Here is a 13,680-nt window from a genome sequence, read left to right as displayed (position 1 = left end):
GGTGTTATTTTTCCCCAGGAGCAAAGGAAAGACAAAATTTGTATTTTTTTTTTTTGGCTGTACTGTGAGGCATGTGGGATCTTAGTTCCAGACCAGGAATTGAACCCGCACCCCCTGCAGTGGAAACACTGAGTCTTAATCACTAGATAGCCAGGAAAGTCCCACTGAGTGTGATTCTTAACGTGCTTCCTGATTTGGGGTGAACCTTCCCCTTGGCCTCTTTTGGCTGCAGCTGGGTTCTTGGTCTCCCTGGGGTATCTAATAACACGAAGACCCGTTCCAGCCAAGAGTCCCACTGCAGGGCCTGCTGGATTCCCTCTCCTGTGTCCCTGTCTGGGCCGGGGCAGAAGAGCATTTGCAAAGGCCACACACCGGGGAGGGGCAGGACCAGCCTAGGAGGCTCTCGCATGCTTATATACTTGTGATGTTTTAGGAAGAGCACCTGTGCTTTTACCAGGTTCTCAAAGGGGTATCTGGCCCTCCCAAGAGTTTAAGAACCATTGTTTTCAGGCTTTAGAAAAACAAAGCCATGCCATCCTAGGCTTAGTGCTTGGGAATTAAAGAAGCAATTGTCCCTAATTCAGCCTCATCTCTCTCTTTGTCTCTCCACGTTTCTCAGTCCTTGGGCTGAAGAAAGAGATGGAGACACTCTTATGACTACAGCCTTTTCTCCCTAGAAAGAAAAGTTTGTTGGAGGAGGTGATAGAAACTGGTTTTGAATTTTTTGAGTATGCTCTTCTTTTTTGCCCTGAATTGGTCTGCGTGCTCGGAACTTGATAACTTGGCTAAGAGTCTGTGTGGTCAGGAAACTCCTTAACACGATGGCTAGTTATAGAATGCGGTGGTTGTCTTAAACATTGATTAAACTGAAAATCACTGTCTTAATCAGTCAGGATTGCTCCTTGGGGCTATGTGCTGCCCTAGGACAGCCCAACACTTTCCAGGGCCCTTGGGGGAGCCCTGAGACATACAGACTTATTCCCATTCCCTATCTCTTTGATTTCCACCAGGAAAACCAGGGGTAGCAAGGAGGACATACTTTCTCTCTTTCTTTTTTGAAATTGAGGTATAATTGACATATAACATTATATTAGTTTCAGGTGTACCATGTAATGATTCAATATTTGTATACACTGCAAAATGATCACCACAACAGACTTATTGTTACCATCTGTCACCACACAGTTACAAATTTTTTTTTTATTGGGATGAGGACTTTTAAGATTTACTTTCTTAGCAACTTTCAAGTAATGAATACAGTATGATTAACTGTAGTCACCCTGCTCTATGTTACATCCCCATGACTTATTTTATAACTGAAAGTTTGTACCTTTTGACCCTTTTCTCCTGTTTTATCCACCCCCCATATCATCTCCCCTTCTGGAAACCACCAATCTGTTCTCTGTATCTATGAGCTTGATTTTCTGTTTTTGTTTTTGTTTTTTTTTGTTTGATTCTAAATGTAATTGGGATCATACAGTATTTGTCTTTCTCTGTCGGACTTATTTCACTTAACCATAATACCCCCGAGGTCCATCCATGTTGTTGCAAATGGCAAGATTTTTTAAAAATTTTTTTCACGGCTGGGTAGTATTCCATTGTGTGTGTGTGTGTATCACATCTTTATCTGTTCACCTATCAATGGCCACTTGTGTTGTTTCCATATCTTCACTTTTATAAATAATACTGCAATGAACATAGGAGTACAGATATCTTTTGGAGTTAGTGTTTTCACATTTCCTCCGAATAAATGCCCAGAAGTGGAATGGCTGGATCATATGGTTGTTCTATTTTTAATTTTGGGGGGAAGCTGCATACTCTTTCCCATAGTGGCTGCACCAATTTACATCCCCACCAACAATGCAGAAGGATTTCCTTCCCCCACATCCTTGTCAACACTTGTTATTTCTTGTCTTTTTGATAATAGCCATTCTAGCAGGTGTAAGGTGATATCTCATTGTGGTTTTGATTTGTGTTTCCCTGATGCTTAGTGATGTTGAGCATTTTTTTTCCTGTGCCTGTTGGCCATCTGTATGTCTTCCTTGCAAAACTCTCGATTCAGATCCTCTGTCCATTTTTTAATTGGATTGTTTGTTGGTTTGTTTTGCTATTGAGTTGCATGAGTTCTTTATATATTTCGGATATTAGTCCCTTATCAGATATATGACTTGCAAATATTTTCTCCCATTCAGTAGGTTGCCTTTTTCTCTTGTTGATAATTTCCTTTGCTGCGCAGGAGGACATAATGTCTTTTATTCTGCAGAGTTTTAAAAATGTTTTACATAGGAAACCCCCTTTCCTAGCACACATGCACACACACACACTCACACACACAGTTGCCTATATGGGTTCTAGACTTCTGTGATGTTAATACCCATTCAGCATAGACTTGTGAGTTTTAAGGTAGAGTCAACTCTAGTGTGGACAAATCAGATATAAACAGGAATTCAGTGTATTTCCCAAAACCATAATTGAATGAAAAGACTCTGATTCATTTGTCTGCAAAGGGGTATATCTACCTAAGAAAGATCCCTAAGAGATGCTATGTACAATTTTGGTTAAGAATCACTGAACTAGAGGGTCACCAAAGGCTCCTCTAGCCCTAAATAAGTTAATAAAGTCAGTTACATTAAACTAACAATTGAAAAGTCTGACACAAAGTAGGGTTAAGTTTTTCTAGCCCATCTTTGCTTTACAGGTTTCCAACATTAAAACTCCCAAGCAAATGGATGAATTCATTGAGATCCAGAGTTCGACAGGAACTTGGTACCAGCGCTGGTTAGTCAGATTCAAGACAACTTTCAAGCAGGTAGGACTGGGAACCTGGAGGGGGGGGGGGTGAGACGGAGGGTCTATAGAAATCTGTAATGTCAGTGGAAGAAGAATAGAGTTACTGAACACCCCCATCAACCCAAGGCAGTGTGATGGGCAGGAAGCAACCTTGGATGGGGATGTTTGGGTCCCAGCCCATGTTTACCTCTCACTCTTATGAGCCCTTGAGCCACAAACTGTAAACCTTAGTTTCTTTTCTTTGTTCATCCTTCCCAAGGCAGATATTTTGAATGTAGGCACACTGTCTAGTCTGAGTAAACACCTTTCTCTCTAGCACCTTCTTTTTTTTGGTTGTTTGTTTGTTTGTTTGAGAATTATGTTTTATTTGGTGAGAATTTTTAGGACTTCAAGCCTGGAAGGCAGCATCTCAAATAACCCTGGGAGAACTTCTCCTAGGTGGTGAGGCAGTAGGGAGCCAGGATATATAGGAGTTTGGCAACAAAGGGCAGGTAGTCTGAACATCAAAAGATTATTGTTAATTAGTGAATACCAGATATGTCAATTTAAGGAATTTAGCGCTTTTCTATGTATGGGACATGTAAGAGTCTGGGCTCACTGAGATCATTCCTTTGATAGGCACCTCAGCTATCTGGGGTCAGTAGCCTGTGTTTTCGCAGCCCGAGTCTCCTCAGGGCTCACCGTAGGGAGTGGCTGCAGTTTGATGGCTGCTGATGGCAGGTATGCCTTCCTTCCTGAGTTTGCTGGGGGCTCACCAGTTCCTCATGGTGGTGGCTGCAATCGCTGATGACGGTGACATCCTTTGTTTACTGACATGGCAGGCAACATTCCATTTATCAGTTCCTCCTGTTGGTCCGAAATTCAACCAATATTTGGGAGACATTTCATGACCAATTTTTGTCATACGGTGCTGGGAGGCTCATCCCAGATCAGGTGAAAATTCTTGTTGATATGCCACTCCAGTAGCACCTTCTCTTTAAATAATCCATAGGAAGAAAGGAGTGAGTGAAAGAAATGACCCCTTTGAGGTTTGTGGGTGATTTCTGAGAAAATCTTCATGAAGCACAAAGCCATTTCTCCAGAGAAGTGGCTCATATGAGACAAATCAACTGTTGAAGACTGAGGCAGTCAACGGCCAGAATCTGCTGAGCCTGGATGACCTTCTTGGTGTAGGGAGGTTCAGTGTTTGGAACATCCCCCATTCCCACTGGCGGGGAGCAGAACTCACTACTCAAGGCTATTCAGAGCCTTGACATCCCCACTCCGTGTGATTGTGGTCACATGCCTGGAGCACGTGTTCCCAGAAGCTGCAGGACTGTGCGGGTGGGACCAGCCAGTAAGACGAGAAGAGGCTTTCCATGTTATTTGAGCAGGATTGCTGCCTCTGGAAGATGATCATTGCCTATTCTCTCCATGGGTTCCTAGGCAATTTAATAGAAAATCTTAAAAATGAGCTATTCCAAGTCACAAGTTCCTGTGTTTCCCAACCCGTCTCTGCTGTGGGTTATAGGTCTGGGAAAATGCTCTGTACTGTGTGATGGGGCCCTACAGGACGAACACACTGATTCTGGCTGTGGTCTGGTTCACCATGGCTTTAAGGTAAGTTGTTTTCCTTAAATTCATTAATTTCCTTGTGCTTCAGGTGCCTGCCTCATGTATACATTGAGGGTTACAGTTGGTTCGAACTCATAGTCTGTGTCAGATTGGATGCTTTTGGCCGTAAGCAACAGGCAACCCACTCTAGTGGCTTCTATAGTGAGGACATTTCTGATCCTTTGTAACAAGAATTCCGTAGGGAGGCAGCCCCCAGGTGGAGTTTCAGCCTCAGGCTAGTTCTCATCTGATGGCAAGATGCCTGCGTTGCTCTGGGTATCCTTTAGACACAGAAAAATGTCACAACAAGGAAGAAGCTGCCTTTCTCCTAGCTCCACTTTTTAACACCAAGGAAACCTTTCTCAGAAGCCCCCAGCAGACCCCCTCCACCCCCATGCATTATATTAGCCATGTAAAGTGCTTGCAATCCTTTCTGGCCCATTGTGAGTGCTCAATAAATTGCTATTATCAACTAGGACCTTTGGGTAAGATTTTAAACTTCTATCTATGAAATTACTTTGTTCACCACTGCCCATGCCCAAAGGCACACTCCCTCAACTCAGGGAATTAAATTGGCTTTAATGACTTCTTCAATTATGGGAGGAACATGGGGAGATACTTTCCAATATCTTACCAAATATCTTCCAATAGCTATTGATGGAGACCCAAACAAGTCAAGGTAGAGAGGCAGCTGGACCCTGCTCCTCTCCATCTGTTCTGTCTAAACTAGGAGAGAGCATTTCAGAAGCCAAACATGGTAGACACTAGGATCCAATTCACTGATAGTTTTAAGATACATTTTGTTTGTATTTGGTTACGTCTAATTTAATTTTGTCGAATAGGTGATGTATTTCAAATGTTGGAACCACAGAGAAATCTGGCCTCCCTTCCTTCCCTTTCTACTTATTTCCTTCTGCTTCCTCTACATAATTGTCGTTTATTTTCCTATTTATCATTCCAGTGTTTCTTCTTTCAAATTTAAGCAAATACAAGTATATTTACAAATTTCTTTGTCATTTTCTTATGCAAAGGAACTGCAGAAAGCAGTTTTGCATCTGCTTTTTGCATTCAACAATACATTCTGGACATCTCTCATACCAGTAAATTGAGATTTTCCCTATTCTTCTTTACAGTGGCATAGAATGTGTGCGTAGTTCTTCACAGCACAGCCCTGCACTTTATTCAACCAGGGCTTTGTTGCCAGACTGTTGGGAAGTTCTCAGACTTCCATTATTGCAAACAATACCACAATGTGTAACTGTTTGTAGGCTGCTTTGTATTGGACAATTTTATCAGTGGAATAGATTCCTAGAAATGGGATAATGGAGTCAAAAGGGTGTAAATCCATCAGTAATTGTTTTAGGCATTGACCAGTTCTCCTCCATATGGTATTGTAAAATGTTGTCCTTTCTCCAGCAGTGTATGAGAGCACCTGCTTACCTATAGCCTCCTCAGCAGAGTTTTGGCAAACGTCAAGGTTTTGACAGTCTGGTAGGCGAGAATGGTAACACAGTGTGGTTTTAATTTCCACTTTTCTTATCATGAGTGGGATTGAGCATCATTTTTGTGTGTTTAACGGCCATTTTTTTGGTGATCTTGAGTTTTCAGGTATAAAATCGTGTCCGCTGCAAATAGAGATAGTTTTACCTCTTGCTTTGCTACTTTATATGCCTATGTTCTCACTCTCGTGTAGCTGAGTTAGCTAAGACCTAGAACATAGTGTTAAATGGTAGTGGTGATGATGGATATCCTGGTCTTGCTTCTCATATTGTGCGAATGACTGCAGTGTTCCCCTCATTAAGAAAGATCCTGACTTTTGAACTGAGAAATGTATATTTTTACATGCTAAGGAAGCATCCATGAATTCCTACTCTATTGGTGTTTTTGTCAGGAATGAATGTTGTTTTTTATCAAATGCCTTTTTGGCATCTATGGAGATGGTAGTGATTTTTTTCCCTTAGATCTATTAATTATATTATTAGATTTTTGTAATGAACTATATTGATACATTTAAATTGGGCTTGATCTATATCAAGTCAGGAATACAGACTCAGATCGTGTCGCTGCTCTAATATTCTGCCTTCTCTATTACAGTTACTATGGACTGACAGTTTGGTTCCCTGATATGATCCGGTATTTTCAAGATGAAGCATACAAGTCCAAAATGAAGGTGTTTCACGACGAGCACGTGTACGGTGTCACAATCAACTTCACGATGGAAAATCAGATTCACCGACATGGGAAGCTTGTGAATGACAAGTAAGTGGGAGATCACGGGCTTTCCTCGGATCAAGGGGACTGTGTGTGGACTCTGTCTTGGGGGCGAGAGCCATTGGGAAGACAAGAATTCAGTGTGGCGGGGATTGAGCTCCGAGGCTGGTGGAGCATCACTTTTACCGCGGCTGCCGGAGACTCAGCAGTGTCCCTGGTGGCTCTGTCTGTACCGTGCTGTCCCCCGTCATCCTGGCGATGGTTGATGTATCCCAGGAGGGTCAACCAGACCATCTTTCCTGAGCCCTCACACCTGTAATGGTGATGTGCACAGAGCCTCTCAGCGGTGCCTGCCTGGAGAGACGACCCAGAGCTCTCACCGCTGAGGTCCTGCACCAACTCACAGCCTGACTATTGAGCTTTTTCTTTGATTCTGCTTCCTCAGAAGCAAACCCAGAGGCTAATATAACACTATCTTATGTTAGTCTCTCACCTGATAATTACCTCCAAGGGTCATCGATGGCCTGGTCTGCTGTCATGAAAAATGTTGTTGTCCTTTTTTTTGGTTGTGTTAGGTCTTTGTTGCTGTGTGCGAGCTTTCTCTAGTTGTGGCGACCAGGGGCTACTCTCTGTTGTGGTACGCAGGCTCCTCGTTGTGGTGGCTTCTCTTGTTGTGGAGCGCAGGCACTAGGCGTGCAGGCTTCAGTAGTTGCAGCACACGAGCTCAATAGTTGTGGCTCATGGGCTCTAGAGCACGGGTTCAGTAGTTGTGGTGCACAGGCTTAGTTGCTCCATGGCATGTGGGATCTTTCCAGACCAGGGCTCGAACCCGTGTCTCCTGCACTGGCAGGTGGTTTCTTAACCACTGCAGCACCAGGGAAGTCCCAAAAATGTTGTTGTCCTTTGGGGGAAACAGTGAATGGAGTGTTAGAAAAGTCCTGCCCACGTCCTCCTCCATCTGTTGGACTCCTCCTCTTCCTGCTCCTGAGATGGTTAGTCCAGCCTGTTGGGCTTTAAGAACAAGTCTTTGTCAGAAAGAGTAAAACAAATACCGTATATTAACACGTATATGCGGAATATAGAAAAATGGTACAGATGAACTGGTTTGCAAGGCAGAAATAGAGACACAGACGTAGAGAACAAACATATGGACACCAAGTGGGGAAAGTGGGGAGGGTTGGGGGGGAATGAATTGCGAGATTGGGATTGCCATATATACATTACTAATAAGAAAAAAAAATACCAAATTGTACACTCTAAATATATGCAGTTTATTGTCTGTTAACTGTAGCTCAATAAAAGTTCTTAAAAAAAAAAAGAAGCCTTTGAGGTTGCCCTCTGAAGGCCCCAAATGGGTCAGGGCAGGACAGAGTTCCCCCACGCAGTGTGCTCCACTAAGCTGAGCATTTCCAGCTCTGCTGTTTCCCTATTTGAATCATCCTTAGCAAGTTTACCGGGTCAGGCGTGATACACCAGAAACGCCGCAGTCCAGACAGTGCAGTATCAGTGGTATAAACTGCCCCCAAGTTAACGTGTCTGTGTAAGAATTACCACCACAAACTCTCTCCTCCGAGGTGGGGTCTACTTCCCCAGCCCACACCCACCTGTGTGTCTAAGTGACCGTGCCCGTGACTGTTAGCCACCGTGGGAAAGAAGCGTATGCCTGGGTGAAGTCCAAGGATGGGGCCTTGGGGAGCCTAGTCCGTATGTTCTTACCAGCCAGACGTTCGTTAGCAAGTGTTCACTGTTATTTAGGGTGAGAAAGAAAGCGTGACATGAAAAGGGGAATGTTATTTCTACGAATAGAAGCCCTTTGGGGAAGGAATGTTAGGACCGACTGTCAGCGGACGTGGAATTCAGATTTTCAGATGATTTTTTTAAAATGCTGAGGCTCAGTCACGAGCCTCTCCACGTTCACGTGCCCGTGCGTGCACACGCCCTTGGTAGGGACACGTCAGGCACTGGCATCTGTCGAGGGGGGCCACTCCAGGGACGGCAGCTTGAAGGCTAGTGGTTGGTGGACGGCAATTCTCCCCAAGATTTCGTACTGTCGGGGCTCTTCAGTATAAGCCCAGAGATCTTGTGCTGGCCTCGCCAAGAAAGAAACGTTGCCCTTCTTTATTAGAACGCTTTGGAAATGTTGAAAACTAAGGGACATTATGGATAGCTAGATGTCACCACGATGTGATGTTGTTCGCTGCAGAGACGAATTCCCTAAAAGAGACCTCACCTGTGAAGTTACCAGTGTTCGGTGATCCTCTGCTGTGGTGTCAGCAGTCATAATGACGGTACTGACAGTGGTAGCAAGGCTGATCATCTCATACATTATCTCGCTTAATCCTCACAAAAACGCCAAGAGGCAAGAAATGTCCTTTCTCTTTTAGGGATGGGGAAACAAGCTTAGAGAGTTTGAGTCGCTGGCCCAAGTCCCACAGCTAAGATAAGTAGAAATGTCTCTCACCCAACGTGTGCGTTCGAGCGCTAATCCCATGTTCTCGACAATTACAAATGCTGTCTCATTGGGAAACTCTCCATTCCCACAAAGGCCCTGCTTTCCATGGTGTTTTCTGCATTAAAAAGTTAATTGCAATGCCAGAGCCATTATGATTTTTTTTTTTTTGGTTAAAGTATAGTTGATTTTCAGTGTTGTACCAATCTCTGCTGTACAGCGAAACAACTCAGTTATACACATACATACATTCTTTTTAAAATATTTTTTTCCATGATGGTTTATCCCAGGAGATTTGATATAGTTCCCTGAGCTATCGAGTAGGACCTTGTTGTTTACCCATCCTATATGTAATGGTTTGCATCTACCAACCCCAGATTCCAAGTCCATCCCTCTCCTTGCCCCCTCCCCCTTGGCAACTGCAAGTCTGATCTCTATGTCTGTGATTCTGTTTCTGTTTTGTAGGTAGGTTCATTTGTGTCATGTTTTAGATTCTGCAAAACGTGATATATGGTATTTGTCTTTCTCTGTCTGACTTGCTTCACTTGGTATGATAATCTCTAGGTCCACCCATGTTGCTGCAAATGGCATTTTTTATGGCTGAGTGGTATTCCATTGTCTATATGTACCACCTCTTCTTTATCCATTCATCTGTCCATGGACATTTAGGTTGCTTCTACTACTGTGAATAGTGCTGCTCTGAACATAGGGCTGCAAGTATCTTTTTGAATTATGGTTTTCCCCGGGGTATATACCTGGGAGGTGGATTACTGGATCATAGGGTAATTCTCTTTTTAGTTTTCTGAGAAACCTTTGCACTGTTTTCCATAGTAGCTGCACCAACTTACATTCCTACCAATAGTGTAGGAGGGTTCCCTGAGCTGTTATGATTTTTTAACAGTAGGTTTTGGAGTTCTAAGACTTAGGTAGGCAGAAAATAGGAGCTTTTGGTCCACTCTGTCCTTTTAAAAGATTTGAGCCTCCTAAAGTTTTCAGCAACCTGCTGGGTGGGAGTGAGGAGGAAGCAAGCCTTGAGGAAGGCGCTGGTCTCATCTGTGGACCCAGGACCCCATAGAGTTATTGTCTAAGGTCTGGGAATGCATAGGCGGGCCAAAGATTGTCTGGGAGTGGATGTGACTATTCTGCACACACAGATGCTCTATCACGTTTCTGTGTTTCAAATGCACGTGAACATTTCTGTGTGATTTTTAAAGTATAAGTCCCTTCAAAAGTTGCAGTAAGTTAATTTCAACTTGTCATATACATGTTTTCTAACCAGTGGATAATAAAAGTACAGCCACAGTCACTAGATGCTCATAATTTTTACCCCCAGCAATCTGTTTGAATAAAAAGGGTGTTTTTCTCCAAGGAAAAAGATTAGGAACCTTTGAAACCTATCTGAGGGAGAATCTGGTTTCTTTTCTTGAGTTATGCTGCCATCTTCTGGTCATACAGTAGAAAACATGCCCCCTTGGGAAACCTCGAGCCTCTTCGGACGGTTAAATTCTTTGAAGCTCTTTAGCTTGGGTGGGACACTGTCCCCGTTTGTACCAGTATTCCCCCTCTGACTTTATCCACACTTTGCTGGTTACAAATTTGGATAAAATTATTTACTTTATTGACTATCACACATAGGGGAAGATTACTTTTAGCAGGGAGAGCAGAGAGAAAGAAAGCAAATGCGTATCTAGAAGAGAGAAGGTTGATTTCACGCATCACGATGACATGCTACCCATACTGTTCAAAGCTCTTATTCGTGGGGCATCAGTAAGAATTTTCTTCATCTGCAGTGGATGTGTTTCAGGGCAGTAAATCTCCGTGAAGCTGCCAAGGGTAGGAAATGTGTTAAACATACCTTCTGGCTTCAGGTCTGAGGAAGTAGCCAAGGCTTGAGGGACCGGATTCCAAGACTTGGTGGGTCAGAAACTAGCTGAGGCAGCTCTGACCTGTTTAAGCCTGATTCCACATCTGAAAGTGATCATATTGATATAGGATGTCCATCAGGCTTCAGAGTTAATAAAATATCTCAGCAAAATTTTGTAATTTAATCTAGGTCCTGCATAGTCCCTGCAGAGCCTCTTCCTGAATATTTTACAGCTAATTGGCCACTGAAGATGGGACTGCTATTCCTCCATCAGACATTTAGCCAGGTTATTGCAGATCAATAGAAATCCAGTTGATTTGGGGATGTTTGTTTTGTCTCTAACCGAGCTCTTTTATTAGTTCTAACAGTTTCCCTTGTTGTTGTTATACCAGCCAATGATCTGCTAATAACAATTGTTTTGTCTCCTTTCTTTTCTTTTTTATTCCATCATGAAGTATATCAAATATGTGGAGAATTGAGAATAACACAAACAATCCCATTCAGAGCACCTAGCTTTGCAAAATCATAAACTACGCCACACTGACTTCAGATTTTAATTTAGATTAAACATCACTCACCTGGTTGCCCCCTTAAGGCTATTCTTCTTCCTCCCGAGGAGTGATGATCACCACGGTCATAAATTTGGTGTTGCATATTCTTGTGTGTTTTTATACTCTTCCCATATATTTGTATATCTGTAAACATTGTAGAGCATTCTTTTGCGTGCTTTAAATTTTAGGTAAATATCACACTATGTTATAGATGTGAATGCGTAATTCTCATACTGTGAGTTTTGCGACTAGTTTTTTTTGTTGTTATTTTTAGACTATTTACTTCTTTTACTTTAATATATATATTTTTGTTTGTTTTTTCTTTTTTTAAGAACTTTTATTGAGATATAATTGACATAATAAACTGCATATATTTAAAGTGTGCAATTTGGTATTTTTTTCTTTAGTAATGTATATATGGTAATCCCAGTCTCCCAATTCATCCCACCCCAACCCACTCCGCTTTCCCCTACTTTAATATTTTTAATCGAGGTGTAGTTGATGTACAATCTTGTGTTGATCAGCACGTCCAGTTTGATGATGGCAGAGACAGTGCTAATGGGTATCCTTCAGTGGAGGTACTTTGGGTGTCTTACTTTTTTTTTTAATATTTATTTATTTATTTGGTTGCACCGGGTCTTAGTTGCGCACATGGGCTCCTTAGTGGCAGCTCACTGGCTCCTCAGTTGAGACATGCGAACTCTTAGTTGCAGCACACACGTGGGATCTAGTTCTCTGACCAGGGATGGAACCCAGGCCCCCTGCCTTGGGAGTGCGGCGTCTTAACCGTTGCACCACCAGGGAAGTCCCGGGTGTCTTACTTTTAAGTACTATATTTGCTGTACGTTTTTGATTGGTCCTTTTTATAAAGTTAAGGAAATTCTCTTTTAAGTATGCTGAGAGTTTTTATCATGAAAATGTGTTGAATCTGTCAAACATTCTGCATCTATTATGATAATTATATGGTTTTCTCCTTGGACTTATTAACATGATATATTAAAATAATATTTTTTTCTGGTATTCAACCATAATTGATTCCCAGGATATATCTTAATAATTCAGTATGAATTTCTTTAAATGACAGTACTTTGACAATTTGATTTACTAATATTCTTTTTTTTTGTTTAGATGTTTATAGCAGTTTTATTCATAATTGCCAACACTTGGAGGCAACATACACATCCTTTATTTTTTACAAAAAATTGTGCAAATATTTCAGATTGGGTGTCAACTTATTGTTTTGTTAAGACTATTTTTGGAGCAGTTTAGGTTCACAGCGAAATTGAGAGGAAGACACAGAGATTTCCCATATGCTCTCTGCCAGAACTACCCTGTCATCCAGTGATGATCCAAGATGTCCTTGGGTAGGTGAATGGAAAAATAAACTGTGGTACATACTGACCACGGAATATTATTCAGTGCCAAAGAAGTAAGCTATCTAATGATTATATGACATTCTGGAAAAGGCAAAACTATGAAGATCAGTGGTTACCAGAGGTCAGGGGAGAGGGATAGATAAATAAGCAAAGCACAGAGGATTTTTAGGGCAGTGAAAATAGTCTGCGTGATACCATAACGATGGATACATCTCGTTATACATTTGCTAAAACCCATAGAACTGCTAATGTTCTATTTAGGATTTTTGCATCTGAGTGAGACGTGTATATTTTCCTTATACTGTTCTTGTTCAAGTTTGGTATCAAGGTTATACCCTCTTTTTATTTGTTTATTTTTTATTTTTGGCTGCATTGGGTGTTTGTTGCCGTACGCGGACTTTCTCTAGTTGTGGCAAGCAGGGGCCACTCTTTGTTGTGGTGCGTGGCCTTCTCAGTGCAGTGGCTTCTGTTGTGGAGCATGGGGTCTAGGCACGCAGGCTCAGTAGTTGTGGCACACGGGTTTAGTTGTCCTGTGGCATGTGGGATCTTCCCAGACCGGGGATTGAACCCATGTCCCCTGCATTGGCAGGCAGAGTCTTAACCACTGCGCCACCAGGGAAGTCCCTACATCCTCTTTTTAAAAATGGGCTAGGATCTTTGTAAAAGAGACAAGATGAGATATTGTGATTTCAGCACTTAGGTAGCCTTGAGTGTAAGAGAAGATGAAGAGAGAAAGTTGGATTTGCTGGCAGATTCCCTGAGGAACAAGAGCATACGTCCTTGAGAGTCTGTTTGGTTGACATTAGCACCAGTATTTCCCGTCCTATACATCTGCTTCTTCATGAA

General features: G+C 42.3%; 1 protein-coding gene across 3 annotated transcripts in view; it reads left to right on the top strand.

The window, feature by feature from the left end:
• The window catches only part of SV2B (synaptic vesicle glycoprotein 2B), a 69,680-nt gene that overhangs the window by 42,426 nt on the left and 13,574 nt on the right, over nt 1-13,680 (top strand). For all 3 annotated transcript variants that reach the window (XM_057723229.1, XM_057723231.1, XM_057723230.1), the window contains 3 exons: nt 2,699-2,809; nt 4,301-4,389; nt 6,478-6,642. In XM_057723229.1, the coding sequence (XP_057579212.1) occupies nt 2,699-2,809; nt 4,301-4,389; nt 6,478-6,642 (365 nt within the window). The remainder of the gene's footprint in view (nt 1-2,698; nt 2,810-4,300; nt 4,390-6,477; nt 6,643-13,680) is intronic.

The sequence above is a fragment of the Hippopotamus amphibius genome, chromosome 2 (genome assembly GCF_030028045.1).
Source record: "Hippopotamus amphibius kiboko isolate mHipAmp2 chromosome 2, mHipAmp2.hap2, whole genome shotgun sequence".
NCBI classification, from domain to species: Eukaryota; Metazoa; Chordata; class Mammalia; order Artiodactyla; family Hippopotamidae; genus Hippopotamus; species Hippopotamus amphibius.
This window is presented reverse-complemented; position numbering and strand designations above follow the sequence as displayed.